Raw genomic sequence first — 27,658 nt, 5'->3', positions numbered from 1 at the left:
CTTTAGTTTAGAGACGGATGTTGTGGGGGACTGTGTCAAAGGCCTTACAGAGGTCCAGATAGACGACATCTGTAGCCCTTCCCATGTCCGCTGATGTAGTCACTCCATCATAGAAGGCCACCAGGTTAGTCAGGCAGGACTTGCCCTTGGTGAAGCCATGCTGGCTGTTTCGAATCACCTCCCTGTCCTCCATGTGCCTTAGCATAGCTTCCAGGAGGATCTGTTCCATGATCTTCCCAGGCACAGAGGTGAGACTGACTGGCCTGGAGTTCCCCGGGTCTTCCTTTTTTCCCTTTCTAAAAATGGGGGTTATGTTTCCCCTTTTCCAGTCAGTGGGAACTTCACCGGACTGCCACGACTTCTCAAATATGATGGATAGTGGCTTAGCAACTTAACTTTCCTCATGTTATTTTTGCTAATTCATCCTCTGATTGCGGTTTGCTAAGACTTGATGCATAAGCATTTCAAATGTAATTTTAATGAGTCTCAAAGTTTGCAATTTTCCCTGCTACTGTAATAAAAGACAAGATATATGGAAGTTTTTTCTTCTTTATTTTTAAAGCTAAATTAAACTATAGAAAATAGATTTATTTGTATCTGTTGCTTTCCCTAAAAGATTCAAGGAAAATATGATGTCAGTTCCAAAGCAGTTAAATAAAAGCTAGCCCATCCTACTGAGCTGCTCATATTATTATTGGGCCAAATCTGGGTGTCTTGCCTGAGAACAATATACGTATAAACTAACAGCTTAAGTATTTGGCCCATCGTATCTCTTCCCAAGCCATGCTGTGATTCATTACAATTTTATATCATTGTCCATTTTTATGCCAATGGGAGGCTACAAATTTTTACCCTCTTAAATAATCTTGTTACTGTGTGAGCTACAAATATTACTTTGTTTCAAATGTGTGCTGAAAGGAGAAAATAATGTTTGTAAATCTCCCCTGTCCAGAAGTCCCTCAGGGTCCTCTTTAGGTAGAAGGAATGAGTAGAAAAAATAAAGAAAAAAAGCAAATTGGCTGATACCTGACTAAGTGTTAGGAGCTGCTGTTCAAACCCTGCACAAGTTTGGGAGGCGGCTGAACTTGGCTTTCTAGAGAAGGTCAGTTATGAAAGAAATTACTGATCGGTGTCTATACGTTATCTGTTGCTACACAGAGCAGGGAGTGGGCAGGAAAAGCATTAAGAGAGTAACTGCACCAGATTTTTTTTAATTTGTCTGTGTACTTTTCAGTCACTGCATCTCAGTAAACCTTTGATTAAATAGCTTTTTCGTCTCTCTGGATGTCTGTGTTGAAGAGATTCTTTTGTGTTTTTCTTTCACCATTAGCTTGTTTTTGATTTGATGACGTTTCTTATAAAGTGGGTTTCCAGTCCTCTGCTAACTTTTGCAAATATCCTGTGATCTTTCTCCATTTTGCCAATATCCTTCTGCATTGGAAAACCTCAGAACATAAAACTTGAGTAGTTCTCACAAGCAGCTGTTGCAGTGCAGCCGTTGTTGTTGTCTTAAGGATCTTTTTGAAATATCCAAGGATTGCATTAATCTTCCCAAGCGTAGCTTCATGAGAAGAGTCCACAGTTTGCAGAAAGCCTACCATGACGTCAAGACTTTCTTAATTCTATCTTCACAGGATAGTCTTCCAAGAAAGGAAGTTTGTTCCCATATGTATGGTTTGCAAAATTGGTATTGCAACAGAGATGGTTTGTTTGCGTACGGGCAATCTGTGGTGTTCTTGTTGGTGAGGTGTTCTCTGTGTTATTTGGTCCTCCATAAGCCTTCGTGATCTGCAAACTTCCTCTGTAATGATTTTAGATTTCAGATCGTTAGCTACTTTTCTCCCCATTTTTTGCTCTTATTTTTTCTGCCTGCAGATTTTATCAGTAATTACTTTCCTCCTGGTCATTGTTCAGTAATGTCATGCTTAAGAAATAAACCCTGCTGGAATATATTAGAAACATATCTTCCCAATGACAATTTCCTGTTTATAACTGCATCTGGAGATTAATGTAACTAACTTAACTAATACTTTCTTTGTATTGCTTCATTTCCTAAATAGAATGGCAGGCAAAACTCAGTCAAATGCTTTGTCTATTTTGACAAGCTGCATTTTTTGTAAAATCCATATTGATCATCATTAATTTCCTCTCACTTGAATTCTCCAGTTCTTGAACTTGATTTATGCCTTTTGAGAGTAGAGACGTGGTAGGGTCATTTTGTTTACCTTTTTTTTTTTTTAATATTGGCACAGAATTATACTCTGGAAATTCCTCACTGTTGTAACACTTCTTGACTACTTGGAGCAAGCTTTGCCAGCTGTTCTAAAAGTCATGCAAGTTATTCAGATCTACTTATTTTTAAAAGTTTTCATGTTGTAGCTGTTGTTCGGGACTCTGAGTTGATTACAGTTGGAAAACCAAGCATTTAATCATCATTCTGAACATACACTATGGCTTTAACTCAGTAAAATCAAATATAATTTATGCCTCCTCTTCATTACTGCACAGAAATACTTGCGTGCAGTCCTTTTATAAAGGGACATTTCCAAAAAGCCAGGGTTCACTCAAGTTCAAGGCTGTTCCAAATCGAGGTGTGCCCCAGGATTATCTACTGTATAGGTATGTTTCTGTGCACTGTAAAGTGCATTGGAAATTGAGATGCCCAAACTGTCCAGGTCATCTGTGGTTTTTGCAGTCATTCCATTTAACGCATGGCTCTGCGCTTGGCTCACTTTGCTCTGTTATACTATGAAAAGACACCATGTATGTCCTCAAAAGTTTTAGCCAATAAAAGGACATAATCAAATTACAAATTAGAAAGGAAAACTGGTGGAGTGGGGGTATTGAGTAAATGTATGAAAATGATCTGAAAGACAATTCAAGTTTTATATTGATCTTGGGGGAAAAAAATCTCTGCTAATGAAACATTGATTGGCCTATCATTTTCAATTTTTTTAAAGCAGAGACTTAAGAATCAAACAGGTTAAATTGATAATATAAAATTTAAGTCAGATTTTTGGGGGGTTTTAATTAGTGATGTTTGTTAAAGAAAACATTTTTTTCCTGTAGCAAATTTGAATTGTCCTACAAAGTCAAGAAATGTTGTTGGCCAAAATGCCTGTAAACCAGTGAGTAGGTTTTTTTAATGTTATTTTCTATGAAATTATTTTTTTAAATAAAAAGATGCGTATGAGAGGACCCACCTTAATTAAAATAAAGGAATGGGGATATTCATTAAACTGTATTAAAAGTATACTCTAAATATGTGAAAAATGGGCTTGAAGATAAATAGGATAGGAAAAGGATGTGTATATTACAAGAGCTAGATACATGATACTGAAAAGAGGCAGAACTAGAAGTTAGTTAGATTTGCTTGACTTTTGACTAGTTGGTTTTCACTAATAAGTCATCATGTACAACCCTTCATAAAGTATTTTGCCAATGACTGTAGCAATCCTAGCTGTTGACATGTAAAATGGGTATTTAGATTTAAGAGGTGGTTTTGAGAATGGCATAGAGTGGTTTAGGTGGGTTTTTTTAGGGTTGTTTTTTTTTTTTAACTAACTTGTGAAGTGTGTGATACTTATCAGTTGATGTGATACATTAATCAATAGTAAACTGGATAGGTCATGTTACTGTATGACGTTAATAGGATTAATTATAAATTAATGTTTAGTTACTAAAATTTTCAATAAGTGTGCTTTCAAAATTAGGAATAAAATTGGGAGGAAGGGAAAAACAGGTTAATTATGTGCTTTTAGGGTGGTTCTTAAAACTAGTTAATAATTTGCTATGAACGGAGCTGCCTACAAGCAAAATGAAATAAAATAGATGGAGACAGTCATACTATGTAAAGCAGTTGAGTTCGTGGAAAGATTTCCCAAGTACTAGTTGGCATAGGAATAGGAACAGAGCAAAAACCCAAACCCTCAACTATCACTTAAATAAATAAATAATTAAAACCAGGGGTTTAGGTGTTTGTGGGGGAGGTATCAGTTGGCTACAGCCAAGTACTTCACAATCACAAGGTAATTCAGACTTCTGTCTTCCAGATCTAACCCTTCTTAAGATAGGTTAGCACTCTTGTTGACGTCCTAGACTCCATGCCACTAAAAGTCATCGTCCTCACTGACGTTTTATATAGTTTATTTGTACTGATGGTGAATTATGTGCTCAATTATATTTGAGCGGGAGCAAGTTTGAGGACAATGTGTTCAAACATATAGCTGTGAAGCAGAGACTCCAACTCCTCTGGTCTTCAATGAGTCATCATCCTTATTTATGCATTTGAAAAAACCATTCCAGGCTGTCAAAGACTTGAGAGGAAGAGGGCTGGTAACAGAGCAAAATATAGAGCAATTCCGTATCTTTGCTAAGAAAGTTACCCAAATTCATGACACTTCTTAACTGCCATGCAGTAGCAAATTTTAGATACTCTGCTTATTTTATATGCAGTGTTCATGAAAGAAAGACAAGTCAGATCTAGCAGCTAGAAAAGGAGATACAAAAGGATGGAAAATGTATTGCATAGGACACATTACTCGACTCAGTTATATAAAATGTCTAGCCATCATCTAGTGAACTGTTAGCAAATAAATCCTGAGAATATGATAGACTAGATCAAGTATTTCTTAGGTGTTGACAACTGTAGTGCTTTCACACTGAACCTGTTTAAAAGAACTGATTTCCTTAGAGGAACATACGGGAGGTACCCTCCGTGCATGTGTGCAGGAGTGTAGAAATAGTGGGATGTGAAAACCATAAAGATGTTCACTGCTCAACAACCAAGCAGTTGACAAACTGTCTGAGAGTGTTCATGTTTCTACTGTTCTAGAAATCTCCTGCAAAAGCTTAAATTAAGTGCATAAACAGCAGATAAAAATTTCAAGAGAACCAGCTAAGTAATTTTAAAATATTTTTTCTTGAATTATAGGAATATTCTACAGTGTGCCATCAGAAATGCTGTTCTGTGCCCAACTGTGACTTTGGGAATGGTTGGCGTTGTTTATAAGAGCTTTTTGAAGAAGGAAGCAAACAACTTCAGGTGGAAGGAGCTGAGAGGAAATGAGAAGTAATTTAAAAAAAAAATAAAGAAAACTTACTATTAATGCAATTGCTGTTGTATTTTTCATCTTATAGTTTGCAAGACATATCAAAAAATCTGAAGGCCAGAAGACGCCCAAAGTTGAATTACAAATCTCAATCTATGGTGTAAAAATTCTAGATCCAAAAACAAAGGTAAGAGACTTAGATGTTTATGGTGCTAAACTAGTAACTAAATATTGTTTTAACTGTTTTTAATGTTTTTATTGTTTTATATTTTAAAAAAGTATTATAATGACAACCATTCTGTTGATGGAAAATTCTTCTAAAATACCATTTCTTGTCATAACACATGGGTGACACCTTCCCAGGAAGGTACTTGATACTCCAAAATACAGACTATAGCTAATGTGGGATTTAATTTTTTTAATTGTTTCACACCAGAACTTTTAAACTCTGAGGAAGAGGAGAACACTGTAGTAAATAAATGTTAACACCGCATTTGATAAACACCTTTCCAAATGGTCACTGTTGTGTAGGTGCCCACAAGTAGGTATTTGCAGGTGAATGAGGAGACAATTTGTTTTCAGTGACTCATTCTTCATGCTGCTGCTTTGGAATTGCACCGCTCTTTCCTTAACCTGTTCATTTTGTTTCCTCCTTTTCTTGTGTTTTCACCTTTTTTTATTGTATCCCCCCTCCCTAGAATGCTTATGTTTCTCAGGTGTGTTACCCATTTCTCTGTAAATTTCATGTAGCAGGCCATAAGCACTATTGTAGGCTTTTCATCTGACACAGCATGACAGTTCCTGCCTTTTCAGCAGTTAAGTCCATTGAGTCATCCCATGGATGGGTTTTCTGTTCCTTTGTTTGCTCTGGTATTTTGGAAGGGGTTACATAGTAAGCAAAACATCCTCCTCACAGACTTCAAAGAGGAATAATGAGATAAATATAATCAAGCTAAAAAGTATTTATTCAACAGTCAGCAATTCTTAACATCTGAGTGCTCTTAAATCTTTTATACATATGTTGAAGGTTGGATTTGAATGAACTGTTTGTTACTGCTTTTTAATTCTGGAGTAATTGCTACCATTCAGACAGTGATACTGCCTGCTGAGAAAAGGTAGCTTTAGTTCAAAGCTATATCTACTTGCAACCCATTTTCACTTCACACTCTTGATACAACCACAGTTCAACAGTTCATAAGCAGACAGGGCAAGAAATATCCATGTCAACTTCGATGGCAGTTTTTGCATCTTCCTTATGTCATAGGGCACAAAGGGGTACTAAACCCCATATCCTGGCAAAAACTGTTTTAAAATAACAGTTTTAAATGCCAAAATGTGTTAGTCTTCCTAACTCTTCCTGCAGAGATAAACAGAAAGCTGTGGGATGGAAGTTCCTGAGGGAATAGGAACATTCTAATCTCTTAGCAATGCTGTTATTACAACTCAAATGGTAATCAACTATGAGTAGTCTTTTTATCTCCCCCACTTCGTTTCTTAAAGCTACATGTAAATGTAAATTGGAATCAGGTTTTCCTTCTTTTTGCACAATTTATAGATGCGTTAGGAATTACTTAAATTCCATGTTATGATCACCGATTACAGTAATTTTTTTCTGTGAGTTTTTGAAACAAATCACTTCGATATTGTTACAGAGGAATATTGGTTTATATTCATGTGATGACTATTAATTGTGGTAGGAACAGGAGGCCTACTCATGTATCAGGACTTGATTCTATACTTGGCACTCAAAAAAGGAGGATTATAGAACAGTGGTTCTGTCCTTAAATGATCTAAAGTAGTTAGATGGATCTATAAACCTAAAAGAGCCAGAACACGCATGTGTTAGTATATGTAACTGTTAAAGAGCTACAACAGAAAGAGATTAAATGTGAGAGAGATTTGGGGACATGGGAGAAATAGGATACGCAGAAGAACGGCTGTAAAGACTGAGAAAAGGAACCTGGTTGGGGCAAGGGGAAAAGATTGCCCATACGGTACACTTTTTTTTGCTAAATGGTTGCGTGCAGAGAGGACGTGCCTTTCTTTATGAGCTTATAGCAATCTGGGAACCTCAGTGCTGCACAGAAACTTTTTTTTAATAGATAATAGTTCACATCTAAACTGCATATTTTCCTTTAAAGCAAATACTGCTTTCCCATGTAATAAGCCAAATAAAATAAAATACCAAGAAGAAACTTGTTGAAGGAAAACAACAAAAAAAAAATAGTTGAGATAGTTTATTTCAGTTTTGTCAAGCTCTCTCAGCTGAAGAGCATTGCCACTGCAACTTTTTAAATAGCTGGAAAATGGTTTTTAATGGAAAGTAAAATATGGTATCAAAAATATGCAAATGATAATGTTTAAAAGCTGTTTATGTCGCACCTTAAATAAACAATTATTTACATGTCTAATTTATTTCTCTGTGCCCCTGTGTTTGGATAACAAAGTCATTTTATTTCTGTTTTCTATATTTAAGATAGAAAGGTAAGGACTTATTTTAGTAAAACCATTTTAACAACCCCTTGGAGATGATGAAATCTGAAGATGGTGTACACCTGGAAAAAGAACAGAGTATTTTATATAATCAGTCCCTAAATAAATTGCACAGGGATGCAAAGCAACAGTAAAAAACAATTTTCTAGAACTGAAATTACTGTCCAAATAAACACTTCCAGATAAATGCTGTCCAAATAAAAACTTCCTGCTTACCTTCAGTAAAAATGGGAACATTTGTTAGGAGATGAGTTTGCTAACTTTTGTTATACTTTAAGTGCATTTTTGGGTGCTCTCATGTACAGTTGAGAGACATTCAAAAATATTACTGCAACTTGCCTGCTCTTACATACGTGAGGAAATCCAGAGATTTACTTTGTGCATTTTTATCCTAAGCAAGTATAGTAATTTCTTGAAAATAATATTTCTTTTTATTTGCAGGAAGTCCAGCACAACTGTCAACTCCATAGGATATCATTTTGTGCTGATGATAAAACTGACAAGAGAATATTTACTTTCATATGCAAAGACTCAGAATCAAATAAGCATCTGTGCTATGTATTTGACAGCGAAAAGTGTGTAAGTATGCAAGACATTTTAAAAGAATTTGAGTGACTGTTACGGACTTTGGTTGGTCTGCTTTGAAATAAAACAGGAATGGTTAATAAAGGCAGATAGCCTGCCTTTTAATTGGGGTCACTTTGATATAATCTTTCATGGCAATATAGTGTCTTGTAACTTAGATGCATTAATTTAAAGGAGAGCCTTTTTCTTTATTGATCTAAGGTGGTTTTCTGAGGCAGTTCTTCTTACTACCCAGCTCCATATCCTAGGTCAAGCATCTGCAATACTCTCAGAGAACAGACTGCATCCCACCAAGCTTGAAATGTTTGCACAGCTGTTTTACAGAGATTGCTGCGACCCTGTGGCTGAGATACCCTCACAGGCTCTTCTGCTGACGTGTCTGCATCAGATTTTTTTTTTTCCCTTACAGCAAGGTTCCCCCTTCTCTGCCCCCCTCCCCCACCCCGTCTCTCAAGTTTGTTAATGCCATGATGCACTACCAGAGAATTCATTGCACCAACCACTGACATTCTCTTGTGTCTGAGATAGAACAGCGCAACTGTTCAAAAATGTGCAATAGCAGAAAAAAAAAAACCAACAACTTTAGGACAGGAAATGAAGAAAATGGTGTCTAGCTGAAACAGGGTCATGTGTTTACCCTGGCAGAAAGTAATTAACAAATAAAAACACTGGAATCAACACCAAAAAGGGATGTTTACGTTTTTTTAAATAACTCTCTTTTTTATTTATTCTGAAGTAGCTGAGATATCATACAAAGGAAATACTGAGGAAATAATGTGTTTTTTAGAAACAGATGCATATTCACTTCTATTTATATGCAATTATATAGCATTGTGTGTTACTTCAGTGTTTCTGGTGATTTTGTTGTTCACCTGCATTGCTCCAGTGCCCTCAGTAGACATTGTTCAGAATTGCTATACACATCTGTTCATTTACCTTCAAATTTATATCCTGTGTCTCTTTTTCGCACATTCCTATGATTTTAAATTGCCCTTGCAGTCTCTGCACACTAGTAGCGTTTCTATTCCAAACCAATGCACCATTTCTTCTTCTCTCTACCCTGATATTCCACTTACTGTGCTACTTTCCTCAATTGCACTGTGTTCATTAGTACTCTCAGATTTCAAAGGATCCCACCTTAGTTGGGTACCTTTCCTTTCAGCCAACCCTCATCCTTCCAAGAAGATAGGACTGCATACTTCTAGTGTCCCTTACACTTTTCTTTTACTAACATAAACAGTTATTCTCTAAAGCAGTCCTAGTTCAGCTTTTTAGGTCTAATTTGGTTAAAATAATTTCTTATGATTTTTTTTTTTTTAATAAAGGTGGCTGTATGTTGTTTTTTTTTCCCACAGTAAAAAGATAGAGGGGTTAATTCCCCATTCCTGTAGAACTCAGGTCTTCACACACCTCTGCTGCACTGATGGGTAAAAGGCTGGGAGCATCACGTTCTGTACCATTTTTGTGCATCCAGCCCTTCATGTTCTTACAGGTAGTGAAGGAAAAATGTTCTCAGCGTTGAGCAGTATGCTCTGCTTTCATGAGAAACAACCAATTTCAGGTTTTCGTTTCAATGGAGAAGAGAAAATTCTAGTTTAGCTTTGGCCAGATTAATGTTTTTTTTCCAATATTTTTTTTTGTTTTGTTCCCCTGCCAACTTGTTTTAAAAAAAAAAAGTTGTTACTGTGTTTACTTTCTCTACTGAAGTTCTGCGGCAAATGGCATATCCGTATGTTCACCTGTTATTAGTGCCTCTTGTAAGTCTGCATTTTTTTCTGAAACCTTGATGTGCTCAATCAACTTCTTGTACACTTAGTTTTACCTGTTATTTTTGAAGTGGATTTTCTGTATGGATTGTATATACACGTCATAGCATATGATGTGAATAAGCATAGAACTACTAAATTATTGTATTTCGCACATACAAATGCAAATTCTGTTTGGTTGGATTTTTGTAATCAGAAATACTTGCGCAGGCAAATACATTTGTCTACACTATGCTGATTGAGATTTTATAGGACTTCTAAAAGTAAGTGTTGAAAATAAATTTAAAAGCAATAGAGGTCAAAACATCCATTATCATGAAAACATTAACCCATTAAAACTAAAACAATTTATTTAATGATAGAAAAGGCTGTATTTGCTTCAGTAATCATCAGAAAAAGACGTACTGCAGCATGCTGTCTATATTTAGAGAAATTAGAGGCATAATTTATACTAAAAATTAGCTAATTGTGGTCTGCCTGTTCAGTCTCCCCTCTGTCTCTGAAGTATTTTTAAGTTGTATACATAGCGTTTTCTGTCAGGCTATTTTGCTGAAGAGTTGTTTGCCATGCTCCTTTGTAGTGTTGACTTCGTGATTGATGAAGCAAACCCTTTGGACATGATACATGGTGTAAAGTATTTTGTGATCATCTGAAATGAAAATAATTATATAAAATATAATTACTATACTAATTTCAGTCTTATGTTTTATGTAAAGGCGGAAGAGATAACTTTAACAATTGGTCAAGCATTTGACCTAGCTTACAGGAAATTTCTGGAATCCGGAGGAAAAGATGTTGAAACAAGGAAACAAATTGCAGGTTTACAGAAAAGAGTAAGTTCTGAACTGTATTTTTGAAAGAGATAAAAGAACATGCTACTGTATTTGTGTTATCTGCTTTCTATGACAGCATAATTTGCAGCATTGTTCTTAGATTGCTAAGAATTGCAACAGATACTAAAAAAGAAATCTGAAAAAAGACCTGATAACTGTGAAACAGGATTTTATTTTTTGCCATCTTGCAAGGTCATTAAAGAGAAAAGCAAGGCTGAAACATGGAAGATACAGAAATTTAAGTTTAATTATTTTTTGTAATCAGATAGCTAGTTAAAAATTGCTTCTAAATCACCAGATCTCAGATAAAACTTATTCTCAGTGGATGCTATTGTTGAAATGAATGAATATCCCAATTCCAAATAACCACTTGCTTTGTAGATTCAAGAATTAGAAACTGAAAACACAGAACTGAAAAATAAAGTTCAAGATTTGGAAAACCAGTTAAGAATAACACAAGTACATGCATCTCCAGTAAGTACCTGAACATAACTCATATCTGAAATTATTCTAAATTTATAATCATCTGTGTTATGGTAATTATTAGCGTCTATGCTGTTTCCAGTGATTATGATTAACATACAGTGATCATGTACCATATCTATTGAAATGCAGTATTGAAGTAACAGTAATGTTGTGACAAGCCAACAAAAGTGCAAATTGCAGTCTCTCAAATTGTGGTTCTTTAATCCTCTTGTCATACCTATTTGTTGCTGCCTGAAGACAGTAAATACTCCTTCTAGTAGACATCCAAGGATGAACTCTGGCACTTAAACGATCTGGTTCACGAATGCTACTTTGTTTTTTTTCTGGGAACTTTGTGTCACAGGCATACTGTCACTTATAACTGACATTTTCTAAATGACTTTTAAAAAATTTTGTCTGTCTTTCAAAGGAGTCATTAGGTCTCAGGAACTAACATTGGGTGGGTAGGTAAAAAGGAGCAAGTGCGGGTTCCTCATCATTGGAAATCTGTAACGCTTTCTGCAGTTACAGATCATGACAAAAGTATTTTTAAATGACTGACTGACAGTTACTTATATCTAGGCAGGACCTCTAAAAATGCAGGTTGCATTGCAGACTGATCCTAATGACTCTCCTCTTCTTAGAGGCGTAATCTATGTATACGGCATTAGGTAACTGTGAAAATAAATAATGTTTCTTAATGTACGTATAGCAAAATCTTAGAAAAAGATGGACCGCTTTTAAGCTGTGCATTTTTGGGCCGCCTTGTTCCTGCCCTGGATATATGCCATTTCTAAATGGATGTTTAGAAATTTGGGTAATGTGAAAGTGTGTTCGTAATGGTGATGACAATTTTTCAGTAGTGTCTATACACTCCCTTGGTATTGATTAGATGGTTGTTGTCATTGTGTGTTGTCATTAGATGGTAGATGTCATTTCATTTTACTGAAATCTATTTAGAGAGAGCACCATAAATTATAAATACTGCATAACTCCCACAGTGAAAATTGTAAATTATGGATGTTTTCTCACTTTTATGAAGCATTCAGTGAAAGGTAATAAACTGAATTTAGGTTCAGTTAGATTTATTCAAATAGATTTAAAATCAATTTAGTCAATTCCTTAATCTTTTATTTTCCTTAATTATCATGGCAGCTAGTTTGGTTTTATTTATGAATATAATAACTAAATGTATCTTTGAATTCAACTAAACAGGCTCTTAAGTCTGTTGTGATAGATGCATTTCTCTCGCATTTAAATTAGTGAAGAACTTGGTAATTGCGTTTAGCAAAAAAATTAAAAGTATCAACAATGACCGAAGTATTTCCTGTAGCATGTGCAGCGCATGTTTATATTTATTTTGTCTTTTAAGACAGTGGTCTCTAATTCTAAATACCACTTACGCTGCAACAAAATTATATAATTCTTGATAATTATTAATTAATAATTATATATGATTAATAATAATTATTATTAGTATTAAAATATTAATTCATTTTAATACATCACTACATATATTAGTTTTCATATATAATTTTATTGCTTTATTTACTCCTTAGTGTTTTTAAAAAAATGCACAAACATTTCCTGACAAAAATTTCTGAGTTTCCCCATGATTGGAATTGCAGTAAGAGTCGTCTAACAGCCTATTTAATATCTAAATCGATTCTGCCACAAAATAGCCTTATATAAATGATTTGAATAAATATTGGAACAGGTTGCCCAGAGAGGTTGGAGGTATCTGTACTCTTGAAGATACTAAAAACTTCCCTGGATGTGGTCCTCAGCAGATTCAGCTAATTGGATCCGGCTTCAAGCAGGAGTTTGGATTAAGCTCCTTTCTGCTTATGTGATTCTTTGATCAGTTGTGCAGCCAACACTACAAGAGAAACATTTTTAGGAAAAAGTCTTCCTGAAATCTAGGCATATAACTGTATCCACCAAACACTATCAACTTTTGTAGCTTACCAAGAGACATCATTTAAGTAGGCCTGTTTGAAACTAGGTTGTGTACTTTGTAAATCAAAGCTCTTAATTGTCTTAGCATAAGAGTAAGTGCATATAAGTGCAATAATTAGGTTGAAAATAAATGAAGGAATGGAATAGTGAGGTTATGAAGTGACTTTTCAGTGCAGGGAAGAGGAAGCATAAATACTTTTAAGATCGTTTGATGGGTGCCTGGAATAGCAGCAGATATGATTTGATGATACGTAACTGCTCTTCTACTATGTGAGCAACAAATATGTATGAAAGAAGGAAATTACAAAGAATTCATAAGACAATTGATTGCCTGTTATAGTTTGCAATTAATTTTATACGCTTTTAATTCAAATCAACTATCATTTCAAGCATGACTTTGCAAAGCTTCAATTCCTATTAGAAAAAAGCAGAAGTAGTGCAAAGAATGTTTTCCTCTATTTCTACATAATTTCTGTGATGAAAAGTAAGACTTTTTAACAACTTTTTAAAAAATTTTAACACTGTTAAAAAATTAAAATTAGATTTGATTTTTTTCTGAATTTAAATTTAAAACTTATAAGTACCATGTTGTTAAAAATATCTGTACTACTGCTGCTCTAATTCTTCAAAATTAGCAAAGAAAAATAGCAGTTCTATCTTGTGATCATTTTGTCAGAGTAACACTTTCAAATCTGCTGATAGTATTTTGTTAAACACTGAAATACAATAGCTTACATAAATGAAGCAGAATATCCAGCATGGGGAATAATAACTCATCTGAGTCTCTTCCTAAGCACTTTTGGTTAGAAGGGGGAAAACTTGCTTCCCTGCAGATATTCTTCATGTTATATGCTATGAACATAACACAACCATTCTTGTGATTTAAAGCAGATTTATAAAACTATAAAGTTTAGGTTTTTTCACAGCTCTCATATCCGTGTTATTGAATTATAAAGAGATGCCAGTGCCATACTAGAACTTTCTGAAGCTTTTTTAGACATAATAAGTAATTCAATTAATTTATATTTCGATAATTTGATACAGCTATAACTCCTTATCTGTCAGTCCAGTTTGCCGTTAATTCTGTGTGCCAAGATCTAGGGAGGGGTCATTTAACGATCGATGGAAAGTTTAAGCCCTTAATACTTGATACCTAATATGTTAAAAGTACGTGTGCCATTAACTGGCATCACAGTAATTTGTAAAGAAATGTTCAGTTTCACAAGCCAGCTACAGATGGTTATAAAGTTGCTTCTGCTTATGCTTAAATAGTACCTTGGATTTTCTTATCTTATGCTTTCCTTTTTGTATTTGGTTGTTTGCACGGTGTTTGTACTTTCTCAACATTTGCCAGATGTGCTGAAATGGCTTTCCTGTCTTATAGGTTGTTGGCTGTGCTCTTCCTTTAGTGATTAATGCATGGTCACAGAAACACTTGGTAATCAGCAATTGATTTAGCACTTCAGAAGTCAATACTAGCAACTTGGTTAAACAAGTATATACTTAAAGAAGCAGAAGATGTTGAAAGGGCCTGTGATGACAGGCATGTCATGACAAATATAAACATTGAAATCACGTTGTGTGCTGCATCCTCTTCTCCTTCAATCCCCATCCGTATGGAGGGTGGACTGCAAGCCATGTGGTCTAAGCAGGCATAATTTCAGTCTGACAATGGGCATGTATTTTACTTGCCCGTGAGGGAAGACTTCGGTTTTTAAGTACTCATTGTGCCTGTAGTGTGAAACAGTGCTGTTACACACAACAAGTGATGTCACTGTCATGCTTTATTTGTTAAAATACTGATCTGGGACAGAATGTCTTTCCCACTTGCCAGTAACTGAGAAACCATGGTATCATTTGTATGCAGTGCCAGTCTATCATTTCTTTACTCCTCCTTCCTTCTGAAGTTGATTGATTTTGGTGTCCTTAATTATTCTAGACACACTAGTCTTAGCATTAATTTTTAATGACATGAAGTAGGTAGAAAATACCTTCAGAAATTTGAAGTTCGGCTCTTTTTGTATTATTTCACTGACCCTTGACACTGGTTTTTTTGGTTGTGTTTTTTTTTTTTTAAAAAGCCATTTCTGCTTTTCCTGAGAGTGAAGCTAAAGCTCAGGTCTTCTGAGTCCCAGACCATTTTCCAGTGAACTAGACCAGATTGCATCTCCTGTTCTCACTTCAGTATCAAAAAGACAATAGAATCTGAGAGCATCTTTAAACTGTGGATGGATAATTTAATATGTATAGAGAATTAAACGCTTGCTGCATTTCACATTTAAAAAAAAAAAATCTAGTCTCAACATGCTTCAATTCTAAGCAGATACATCCAGATTGTCATCTAAAATAAACTTTTCTAACTTCCTGTTATCATTTAAAATAGGCTTGCTAACTAAATATGAAGATATACATAAAGCCATTTTCTGGAATTCATACTCAAGATCAAATGTAATACTGTCAAGACTTAAAATTGAGATCCTCTTTTACTTCCAAAATGTTTTAAAAATATTTTCTCTATAGTTTATCAAAGATGGTAATTCATATACGTGATGCTCAAGAACAAAATAGACGTACCAGGCTGGACTGCAATATGTGACTTTACTGACAGATTTACTTCTCTAAAAGAAGTTGGTCATGTATTCACATATTGAACTCTTGGCTAATAACGTAGAACACTTTGTTTGCCAAACAGAGTGCTGAAACATCTTAGTTTGCTGTTCTCTGACATCAAAATGAGTCCAAAGAATATTACGTGGTGACATCCAAAATCCAGCAGTGGTCTAACTAGGAGAAGAAAATGCAAGCAGTGAATTGTAAGCTGAAGCTTCATTTTAAGCACAGAATTAAAAATATTTTGGGTGATTGATAGCTTCACATGTGAGCGAATATTTTTCCAGATGAAACATCCATTACTAATTGCTTTAATTACATTCTTTTTTAGGCAATAATAATAAATTGGAGTATTAGGGTGTTTATTGTGAGCCCTCAATTGCTCTACTTAACAAAAATCCACTCACATATGAAAATTGAAAATAATAATAATAAATTAGAGGTGAGTTTTCTCTCTCCAGTTCCTAAGTAGTGTAAGTTATAGGCTTGTTTGGGAAATACAAAGGGAAATCTGTCTAAAACTGCTTTCCTGATTCTTTTTGCTTGTATTGCTGATTTTTTGCAGGCCTTGTAAGTGTGTGTTTGAGGACTTATTTTAAAATAATACTGGCAGACTGAAACGGGTGCAAACTATATGCATGAATAATGCAATTCCATACCTTTCACTTTTTTGCAATGTGTAAGCAGCTGCAAAGCATTGACAGCAGTTGACTTCAGCATTTGAGGGATACATTTGCTGTCAGAATTACTTGTTGCTTGGTTATTAGTATCACTATGAAAATTTTTCCGTGTCTGTTCTATATCTAGCCAAATGGCCAAATCAACATCAATCTAATTTAGGTGCCTTTTCTATCAGTTGGTAAACTGTATGGGAAAAATAAAATTTCTTTCTGAACCTATAAAAGAAGCCATTAAAAGCAATGAGGTCATAGTTGGAAATGAAAAAAAGAAAACTAGGTTGTGTAATCAAATACTTTCGCATAAAATGTATTGTGAAAGTTGAACATCAAATTATCAATCTTCTGCACACTTCTCGCAGAGTATTGTAACTATTCAGATTTAAGTTTGTTCAGCACATTCGGTAAATAATAAACTGCTTAGTGACCATTTTTTCTACTTTTGGGTTGATGTTTTTAAGTACGTTAGTCGTCTTAAAACTTTAAAAAGTTAGTCCCTGAAATATCTGTATTTGCCAGTGCAGAAGTGTTACGCAATAGAGACTGTCACTTTGTTTTTTTCATTTCCCAAATGGATCTGTCAAGGACATACTATACCAAACTAGGAGTTTCCGTAGAGTACTTTGCCTTTATAGCTGTGCTTACACGTGCCGTGGGAAATGTTGGCATGGGATGTTTCTTTTGTCTCTCACTCCCTTGCATGTACAGCTAAAGTTTCTATTATTTTTATATCTGTGCTGTTTACTTTTCATCTGTTTTAGTGGTTTGGCAATACATTAATCATTGGTCTTTTTTGCATTTGGTCTTGATTATATGAGGACAATCTGATTTTCATTTTGTTGTTTGCTTACAATGACACTGCTCAAATTTGTATCACCGTAAGACTTTGGATGCTGCTCCTGTGTATAAATCCAACCTCCAAAGATCAGTGCATCCCTGGGAGCGCTGTTTCACATGACATCTTTTTTTGCTATTTATATCTTTAGTGTTGCTTAGAGCAGCCTGGGTTAAGCTGTTCACACAGCCTTCATATGGGTTAACAGTTACATCCAGTTGGCACCCTCAGTTTTTATAGCAGACTGAACAGTAAACCATTGTAGGCCACTAAGGAACCTCTGATGAGGTAAGAGAGATTTTTAATCTATTTTGGGCATGCCTGAAGTTTCTCAGGCATACCTTTAAGGTTTTCTTTGAGCAACATGTTCCAAGGCAGAGAAGGAAGTTGTGACAACTGCATGACTGAAGTTAGATAGAAGAAAACAGGAATATTCATGAAAAGATCTTAAAATAGAGATCGATGAAATAGTAGAGAAGCAGAATTGAAAGGCAACAGGGAAAGGTATTGGGAGAAACAGCCCCAAAAGCAATGGTGTTCTTCCATTCACCATAAGTATTGTCAAAGCAGTAGTACGTAATATGTATTCTTATCATGGCAGTGTTGAAAAAAAATTCAACTTTTAAATGGAGCATTAAAGATACTGATTCATTAGATCTTTTTTTAAAGTTCTTTAAGTAGTGACTTAGAAGCATAGGCTACCTGCAGCTATTACCCTCATTAAAAAGCTTTAACATGCTCATGAGAAAACCCCAGGATAGACATTGGAACTGCATGCATATTTCAGAAAACAGTTTTGGAATGCATTTAGGCATATCACTTGATTCATGTTTCCATTAAGACTGCCCAGTGGGAAAATGCACATGTTTTTTCTTTGCCTATCTTCTGCTCTTTCAATTTTATAATATTCTGTATTGAGTTGAGAGAGCACTTCTTCATGAAGGTTTAAAATTCTATTATGTTTGTGATGTTAAAAATTTGAAATTGCCTATGTCAGATTTCATGTTACTGGAAGAGTACTAAATGAACTGAAGATGTAGCAGTTAGTTAATGAAACTGCTAATGCTTATACAGTATTGTATGAATTAGTCAATTAATAGATCCTTAGTAGTCCCAAATCTCAGGTAGCTTGTAATCAGTGGTTTTGTAACTAACCGCATAATTTCCAATTCAAGGTCACTCACAGTTCCCTATAACATTCACTGCAGTTATCCACTGTGGCTGTTCTGTGTATTACCAACTTGAATGTTCTAAGGAAGAAAAACATTTTCTAATTCACTAATACACTTATGTAATTCCTATGGGGGTATGACACAGATTGCAATCCATGTCTTGAGACACCTAGTAAAAACAAACAATTTTGAAATGATTTCTTGATTAACAAAAACTCAATCATGCGATGTTTTCTAGTATGATGCAGCCAAACAGTGCATCTTCAGCATCATGCAAAGTAGAATGAATCAAAAATAAATCCTTTGACAGGCACATAATAACATCTATCATAATAGAGACCAAGTCCACGGAACTAGTATGTTAATTTTGTTAAGAGTGATTTCATGTTGTTTTCTTGTGTTGATGAAATGGGGCCCAAATTGGAAAGTAATACATCAACCTGACCAATACTACATGTTCAGTGTTACACAGTGGGAAGCTCAGACAAAATACAATTGCCATATAAAATGGCAATTTAATATATTTTTACTATATTTTCTTCCTTTACAATTTGGTGTAAAGGTATTAAGTTTCAGAAGTTATACCCTTTTTAGGTTGTATTCTTTAGAGTAAGGGTCTGTTCCCGCCTCCTCCTGCATTTTCTGAATCTGATGATATTTCCTACATTTTAAAAGCCTTCTGTGCAATCCTTCTCTTTGTGACCTTCCAATTATTATTTTCCATTGTTGAATATGCTTCCCTGCTATACCTGTCCTGTCTGTGGGCTGCTTCAATATGTAGGGCTGAAAGCAGAAAGCCACTGTCAGCCTCACAGGTCTTTGTGGGTCATGGGGTGCAACACGTAGAACAGCACTCGCAACACAGGTCCCAATGCCCAGTGGTGGGCTTCTGTACTGCCCTGCAAATGAAGAATTGCTAGTGAAAATTCATTATTGACTAAGACACATTCCCAAAACTGTCATATGAAACTCAACACCCTATATGGTGTGAAACATCCTAAGATTATCACTTATCAGATAAATAGGAGGAAATGTGACTGCTCAATGTTCAGGGCTTGAATGATACAAATAGTGTATATTCTGTTTTTGTATTGAAACCATTCATTGCCTGGGTTTGATACATGTTCATCATTCTTATGGTTTTGCTGCTTTGCATTCTGTATGCATATTGCTGGTTTCTGTATGATTTTTCATGTGATATACGTGCTTTCTTATGGAAACTACTCATCCTCTGCTGTTTTGCATTTCAGGGGAATATTTTGCTTCCTTAATTTGACTGTATTTAGTATCTTTCAGTGTTTACTATTTTGAGATCCATTTTTTCCATATATGTATAGCAGCAAGTATTACATGGTAGTAATTACACGCTAGCATTGCAAGTCTTCTATCTGTAGCCTAGTGATAATCTCGAAATAATAATCAAAATTCTATGTCTTGTAGGTTTTTTGCTTTCATTTTTATTGATTACCATTCAAACTCTGTTTCACAGTTCCAGCTTGGTAACAGAAGAATTCTTTGCAATTGTGATAAATTTTTTTTTTCTTATGAATTGCAAATTTTGAATAGAGTGTTTTGTGGTGTGTGTTTGGTGTTCTCATAAGTATGGCATTGTTACTAAATTTGGATACCTGTACCCTTAACCTGGCTTATCTGTAAAGAAATTGAAGAAAGGAACTAAGACTCAGTTTAAAAGGATTTGTTTTGTTTTCTACATAACTCTGAAAAAATGGTTTAAAATCATTGATTAAATCCTGCTATACTGGAGTTATGCAAACTTTTAATGAAATAATCATGTCATATCAATTGTATAACACTGTATGAAGAGTAAAAGCAGGCTTCAAAATTTTTGCTGCACGTATCTACCACTGCTTCAGCCTGGGCAAGTCAGAGGGTTTTTTTAGGCAAGATACCTACATCCAATTCCTGCGTTCTCAGAGTATAAACTCTTGGCTCTAGCCAAGAACTGTCTGCACAAGTGTTCAATCTCTCCTGTTAAGATTCAAAGATGAATCTGTCCTCTAAAGCCTTGTTTTAACTGTCCAAAGCTGTTTTCCTGAGATTTTGAGGTAGGAATTACAACTTGGCCCCAACAGAAAGATTGGTTGGGCATGTTTCTTAAATCAAATATTTAAAGACATTTCCTTTTTGCTTTTCTTTCCAGGATCAGTCCTAAAGGCTCTTTGTTTCTAATTTCACCTAGACAAGATGCATTTCATTTGAAACCTTTCAGGATTGCAGATATTTCCCATTTGGGCAAAAAATTAAGGGTTTTTGTCTTTTATCAAAGTGGACAAAGCCCTCAGCTTTGCTCTCAATACACAGTGAATCTTGCTGGAATATACAGTTAAATACTCCCCAGTCATATGAAGCAACTAGCTTCAGGTTCTTGTCTGCCTGCTTCAGATCAGAACCTTGCAGTTACCACTTTGTCATCTTGGATGAACGCTCTTACCATCTATATTCTGGTGTGGATATTACTCATTTGCCTCTGCTCAAAGCTGTTCTGTGGATTTGTTAAGAGATCCAGAGAATCTTACAATCCTCAACATTTTTATTTCCCCAGCAGCAAAGTTTTATTCTGTCCTGCACCCTGTGCTGCTGTTATAGGAACATGAGGATTCCTTTGCTTTGCAACGAGTCTCAGCTTTTGAGATACCTACTGAAAATACCATGTTCAATTAGTTATTCATCCACACAGAAAAGATGGCAGAAGGGTATCATTGTCCATAAATGTTTAGGTTCTCAAATTCTGTAGATGAGGAAATGAAACAAAGTCTAGTATTAATGTAAACATTGAAACTTGTGCACTGTGAGCTTCTACTGTAAGAAGTTTTTAGTTAAATAATTAAATTTTCTTTAAATATTGGTGGAATATAAATGGTAGGTGTTTCCTGGTTTGGAGAAAGAAAATTCTGACCTGTGCTTTAACCACCAGAGTAACTCTGCTCTCCAGGTATGTCTTACCTGCTAATTTACATGTGCAGAGATGAGATACTGCTGATATGTTGGTGGATTTAGACATTTGTCAGTGCATCTGGCACACCCATTTTTGGAAAGATGCCTGTCTTCATTTTGTTTGGTGTAATTATCAAGGAGCAAGTTGTCTTCATTCAGGTTACTACTGGGCTACCTCTTACTGTGGTGTATTTTTAGATTTTGTTTTAAAATATTTTCAAGTTCTGTATCTTGTAACTATAGCACTGAACAGCAAGCTGCTGACAAACTTTTTTGAAGTATGAAATGTGGTGGGGATTTTTCCTTCTTTCCCTGACATTACCACGTTCTGTTCCTCAGAATGTTTTCTCTTTCTGTGATTCCTTTTCAGCTGCTGCACATAAAGTGTGATAATGATGAACATATGTTTCAAAGACCCTCTACTTTATTCTGGTGTAACAATGAGGATTCACCTCCTTGTTTAGATATCTCTTCCATTACGCTTACTCCTAGGAGTTCTCCTGACTCTAGACTACCATCTGGATTGTTAATACCACCACCTTCAAAAAGTGGTCTTCCAAAGCCAACCAGCGAATACAGCTGCCCAAGACCTTGTGTAATCCTGCTGTGCAAAAGCTTTTTTTGGTTTTTTGGCTTTCCTTTGTTCTCTGTTGTGTATTAACTTGCATTAAAAATGTGCATTTTGTACAGTGGTTAAAGGACAGAGCAGATGTATCTTGGATTCTCTAGGGATACTCTTAAAATATGGAACTTGTGAAGACTTACTCTTATTTCTACATAGCTTTTTCTCTCCCACCCCCAAACCATAAATTCTTATTTTTTTCCAACATGTTTAAATTAGTCCATTAATTAATTACCTCTGTGTTATCTGTCAATCTTTTGTTAGAATTCTTTATATTAAGAATATATTAAAATTGTTATTCAATTTTTACTCAAAACAAACAATTCTAAAGGTCCAACTTCAAGGGCTTTTCCCCCCCATGAATTAATAGAAAAGCAATCAACCATTAAATACCTTTTAGCATACTTTATAAAAACTGTGCAAAATGAAGGTTGAAAATTATCCTTAAATATGAAATGGGCATATTGCCTGCTTTTTTCATAGCAATATGCTTATACTCTCAACTTTTCTTCCATTTGCAAGTAACATTTGGCTGCATTTGGCAAACATCATGGCTTTCTGCATGTGTTCACTAAATAAAAATGCTTCTTGTGCTCATGTGTATTCAAAATATACATTTCTTAAATTATAGTTTTACTTAAACTAGCTGTATCAGTAGTATCAAAATGGCCAGTAACTTCAACAAAATGGCATATAGACAGGAAATGACAGTGTAAAGTTTGGTTTTGCTTTTTTTGCCTAAAAGACTCATTTAAGACTAAACATTAAATACTGTTTGTTTATTTATCTAGCTTCTAGGTAGCCATAAACACTTAGCAAATAAGGAGAATCTGCATTAGCATTTACTATCTCCAAGTTGTTCTAGGATTATCCATCAATGTTGATGGGAAATGTAGGTTAATACATGGCACGTACCTGTGCATTAAACCTGATCCCACCTTCCTGATGCAGACAAAACCTATCTACAAGAGAGTTTTGTTTGTGTGAAAAATGGAATAGGAGATTCATTGTATGTTTACTTTGGGTCAAGCACAACATCCATTGCCCTGCTTTGAGTGGGAGCAGATGACATCCAGTGATCTCCCTGACTTAAATTATACTCGTTCTCTGACTATGCACAAAGGCTCCAGGAGGTTACTGCAAGGTCCATGAACACAGTAGTAAGAGCCTAGTGTGTCTAAACAGTATGCACTGAAATCTTTTTACAACAGACTATCTTTGAATCTGCTATGCTAACTCACGTTGAGGTCAGTAAGAGTTTGTATGTGTAAAAATCTTAAAAATTAGGTATTTTATGAAGTTAATTCAGCTCTGGTCTTGCCAGGGAATAACATGACTAATTTTTTTTTTAAACAGAACAAAAAAAAGCAGCATGTTAAATGTGGATTTATCTTCCTTTTTTTTTTTCTTTTGCTTGGCACTTCAGTATACTTAGGTAAAAATATCCCAGGTTTTTGGAGATATTGAACAGTTCTAGATCTCTCCTAATCCAAATTTTAAATATGAATTCAAAACTCCTAAGAAATAGGAAATGTAGGACTTTAAGAGTCTAGTTTTCTCTTTAAGCAGTGTATTCAGTGGAAGACCATGGATCAGTATCCTTTCCTTCTCAGCAGCCACTGCAGCCTCCAGAGAGAAGTAGAGGTAGTTCAGAGCTACCTGTAGACTTGGCTTAGAAATCTGTGCCGTGTGCTGTGAGAGGGCAGCTTCAGTTGCTGCAGCAGAGGCCCTAAAGAAAGTAGCATTCCAAAATAATGTTTAAGTCCATGAAGCTCTCATGGACCTGCGGTGCTAAAGACTACCTGCTTGCCAAGTTGTTGTATTTGTATATTCTGAATAAAAGGATCTGTGTGACTAATTTAACTTGTGCTTAAAAATTTTCATATGAATATTTTGGTCAAATTGAATCTTATTTAAAAGTAGCAGGCTTTCCCTGTGCCTGGCTCTATAGTCTTTCTAATACACAGAATATAGGTTTTTTGTATTGTCTAAGTAATAACATTAACGTGCAAACTAGTTTTGCATATATATTTTGTCTTAGGCTTAGTCAATCTCAGTTTTAATCTATTTCATCATCTGTCTTTAGTGCTCAGTTTATTATGACTTGACTGTGCCTCGTTTGTGTCCTGAACTAATGGACTGATGGCAGGAGGAATTATTAAAAAATAAATATGGCTATAGAATGATAGTAATTGTCAGGTTCGGGGATTCTTTACTTATCCAGTATTTTTTTGAACCCTTCCAAATTCCTGGGCCTTACTAATGAAATCTCTTGTTACGTGTTCAAGGATGAGAGTTTTATTTTGGATATTAATATTCAGTGTATTGCATGTCTGGGTTGTTACTTACCAAAAAATACATTTGAAGCTTTGATCACACCAGGTTTTTAAGGTTGTCAAATAAGTTATCATGTAAGGAAGAATTAGTAAACAAGAAATATTGGGATTGTATGTTTTAATTTTAGCTACTTGTTCTGTGCGCTCCAGAGCATAGCATATTGTTGTTGCAGTATTACCTTAAATGGGCCTTGTGAACATATCTGTATTCATCCATCTGCGATAGAGAACTGCCTGTCACCAGCTTTTTCAGGTTTAACTGTGATACGTTTCTGGCTGTACCAGATGGACTGAAAATGGAAAAATAACATTGCTGCTTATATATTGGAGAGTTTTAGCATGTCTCAGACTTTGAACTGCAAATGCCATTTGCTTGGTGTCAGGAGCTGTTTTTTGCATGCTGATGGTTATTTTTAACTTTTTTGAAAATGTGGCTCTTATCTGCATGCTGAAGAATTCAGTATTGTGATCTTTCATGTGAAATATTGCCCTAATATTTATTGTCCTTATTGTAGGCAGGCAGTGTGACACCTAAATCACCCTCCACTGACATCTTTGATATGGTTCCCTTTTCTCCCATATCCCCTCAGTCATCAACACCTACTCGCAATGGTACACAGCCTCCTCCAGTACCCAGTAGATCTACAGAGATCAGTAAGTTTTGTAACAACTGACCTAATTTTTGCTTACATTTTTTTTTAATAAAGCATCTTTAACGATTTGCCTACATTTTGCATGAAAAGCCAAATACAGTTTTTGTAAATCACATTCGATAATGCCATTTCATTTTTATACCATCTTCCCAAAGTCATTGATGTTGCTGCCAAGTTACATTATGAACAGACTTATTTACTTGCTGAAGCTATAATATGAACAGTTTGAAGGAGTTTGGTTGGGGATTTTAACTTGGCTTTTCTTTTACAGTATCTCTTTTGTACTTACTTCAAGAAATATTTTTACTTCCTATTAGTTCTTTCCTTGTCAAGCCACAGTTGTAGCATCTAAAGCCTACATTTCTGGGGAAGACAGCAGGTGGAGTAAGTATGGTGATGATGCAGAGGGGAGAGCTGAAGAAATCCCTGAACATGTAGACCATCTTGGAATTCTATTTTTAATACTACTTTCCATATCATCTACAGCTTTGTTTTTCAGTTATAGTTGATGAACCACTCCAGATCTGTGGACCACTCCTAAAAGATCTTCAGAAGATTATTAACAATAGCAATTTTATTTTCCAAAGGCTTGAAAGCAGCTAGGGTAAGGTTCTTGGCTTCACTGGAAATCTTTTAGGAGTCCACAAAGTATTTTTAAAACCTTTGGAAAACCCGTGGGGGAGAGGAGAGCAGAGCATACACAAGCAATGTTAGGGGCTGTAGAAATATCAGTCTGTGCGTAGTATCTTCTATTTCTGGTGTCTATTTTAGTATGGATAAGGAACATTAACCTGCCTGCCACCTTATAAAACCACATTTGAAGAGTTTCTGCCTGTTTTGGGGAATGCTGCTAGTATGTAGAATTTTCAGGTATGAATGGAGCTGTGTGCAATTATAAAAATGCATTGTAAAACTTAAGTCAGTGAATGTCTTCCCCAATACCATATCCTATGCACCTTTCGTTTCCATTGCTCAGAATGACTGTCACCCTCTAAAGAGAAAATAGATGTAGAGGCTATTGATTCAATAAAATATCTGTTCTTTTTTAAGAGGAGATTTTAAATTAATTTAGGTGACATTCTGTGGGTTTCTCAAAAGGTATATTAACAGAATTTAAAAATATTCTATTAAGAATAGTTAATATAAACTATTCTTAAATAGCTTAAAAGAATATTAGAATATTCTAATAGAATATTAGAATAGAACTGTTCTATTAAGAGCATTTTTATGGCTTTGTAAAGAACAACAAAAAAATAATTCAGACACCCCCTCCAAACACAAAACAAATTTTGTGTTTTCAAATTTGTTCCTCTGAAACTACAGACAATGCCATAAAATCATTCTCAGTGTGCATATCCAGCTTCAAAAATAATAAATTGAATTGAATTACAACATGAGATTTTTTTCTTTTAGCTATTATCCTACCTCAGTTCCGTTGAAATTGTGGCTGGAAATCTTGTGGGAGTCAGCACTCAATGCTGAGTGGTCTTAAGAATTCCAGCTATGTAGGTTTTGTAATTGTTTAATCAGTGGGTTTTATAATATAGAAAATTCTATAAATAAGTTGCTTATTCAGTGATATGTACTGTTTAAAATAGTTGTTTCTTCTGCACTTCATTCATTTGCATTAAATTAAGATGATGTAGTTCAGAGACGTGGCAGTCAGTGTGTGTTAATTCTCTGTGCTTCTCAGTGTGCTGTGCTTCAGAGAGAGGTTACAGAAGTACATCACGGTCTTTATACTTTTGATCCCTGCTTTTTCAGTCTACGTCACAGTACTTTATATGTTGAAAGTTGTTGCATTCATCAGCTATTAACACCCTTTGGCATATTTCAGAAATGCAATTTGAAACAGAAAAGGACTATTTTATAATCAAACAAGGACTTACTGTCTTAGATAAGAAAGTTCAGCTCCCTTAAGAATCTCATTCAAGCTGTGTAACGTTACATTACTATAATAATGTACAATAATATATTGCTGTTATTGCTGCCAGTACAAGCAAGCTGGCATTTCTTTCTCCAGTACAAGTCAGATAGGTGGTAACCAAGAGGAGCCAAAGTTTGGAGTCTCCCATTTTCTGAAGTCTTCTGAACATCTTTTCATGTTCTTATCTCTACTTTGTCACTGCATTTGAGTGGTTTTTTCCGTCACTTTTGATGAAATTATAGGGTGGTTTTCTTGGATTTTATCATTTTTATAACTTTCACCTTTATCACAGTCAGTAGTAAACAAGGTGAAAGATAAGGATGCAGCATCTATTCGCTAGTGTCAACCTCAGTTGTTCTGTTTGTCTAAGTGAGGTTCATCTGCCTGTTACCTAGGGATGGCACTTGGCCTGCTCAAGCAAAATGAGCTTTTCAAAGTCAAAGTTCATCTTACTCATCAACTGGCCAGTTTGACAAATCACCCAAGAATAACACTGCATGGGAAAGACAGGTCCTATTTGCAGGAAACTGGTAACAATACCAAGGACTTTGGATTCCTCCAAGACCAAAAGTTTCATGGTTGATAATTGGCACCAGGATGACAGTTCAGCTTTTCACGAAGAGAATTTCCTAGAGTTAGAATTTTGCTTGCTGGCTGTCCTTTGGGTAGTTTCCCCAGCAAAAATTGGGGGGTTATAAATTATATCTTTTGCTTTGATT

General features: G+C 35.2%; 1 protein-coding gene across 3 annotated transcripts in view; it reads left to right on the top strand.

Moving 5' to 3' along the window:
* GULP1 (GULP, engulfment adaptor PTB domain containing 1) overlaps positions 1-27,658 on the top strand; it is a 157,713-nt gene that overhangs the window by 113,147 nt on the left and 16,908 nt on the right. For 2 of the 3 annotated variants that reach the window (XM_009334981.1, XM_009334980.1), the window contains exons 5-10: positions 5,140-5,238; positions 7,986-8,123; positions 10,612-10,728; positions 11,110-11,202; positions 21,772-21,996; positions 24,875-25,013. In XM_009334981.1, coding sequence (XP_009333256.1) covers positions 5,140-5,238; positions 7,986-8,123; positions 10,612-10,728; positions 11,110-11,202; positions 21,772-21,996; positions 24,875-25,013 — 811 coding nt within the window. The remainder of the gene's footprint in view (positions 1-5,139; positions 5,239-7,985; positions 8,124-10,611; positions 10,729-11,109; positions 11,203-21,771; positions 21,997-24,874; positions 25,014-27,658) is intronic. The other variant, XM_009334982.1, reaches the window with a different exon arrangement.

The sequence above is a fragment of the Pygoscelis adeliae genome, unplaced genomic scaffold, assembly GCF_000699105.1.
Source record: "Pygoscelis adeliae isolate BGI_AS28 unplaced genomic scaffold, ASM69910v1 Scaffold212, whole genome shotgun sequence".
Taxonomy (NCBI): Eukaryota; Metazoa; Chordata; class Aves; order Sphenisciformes; family Spheniscidae; genus Pygoscelis; species Pygoscelis adeliae.
This window is presented reverse-complemented; position numbering and strand designations above follow the sequence as displayed.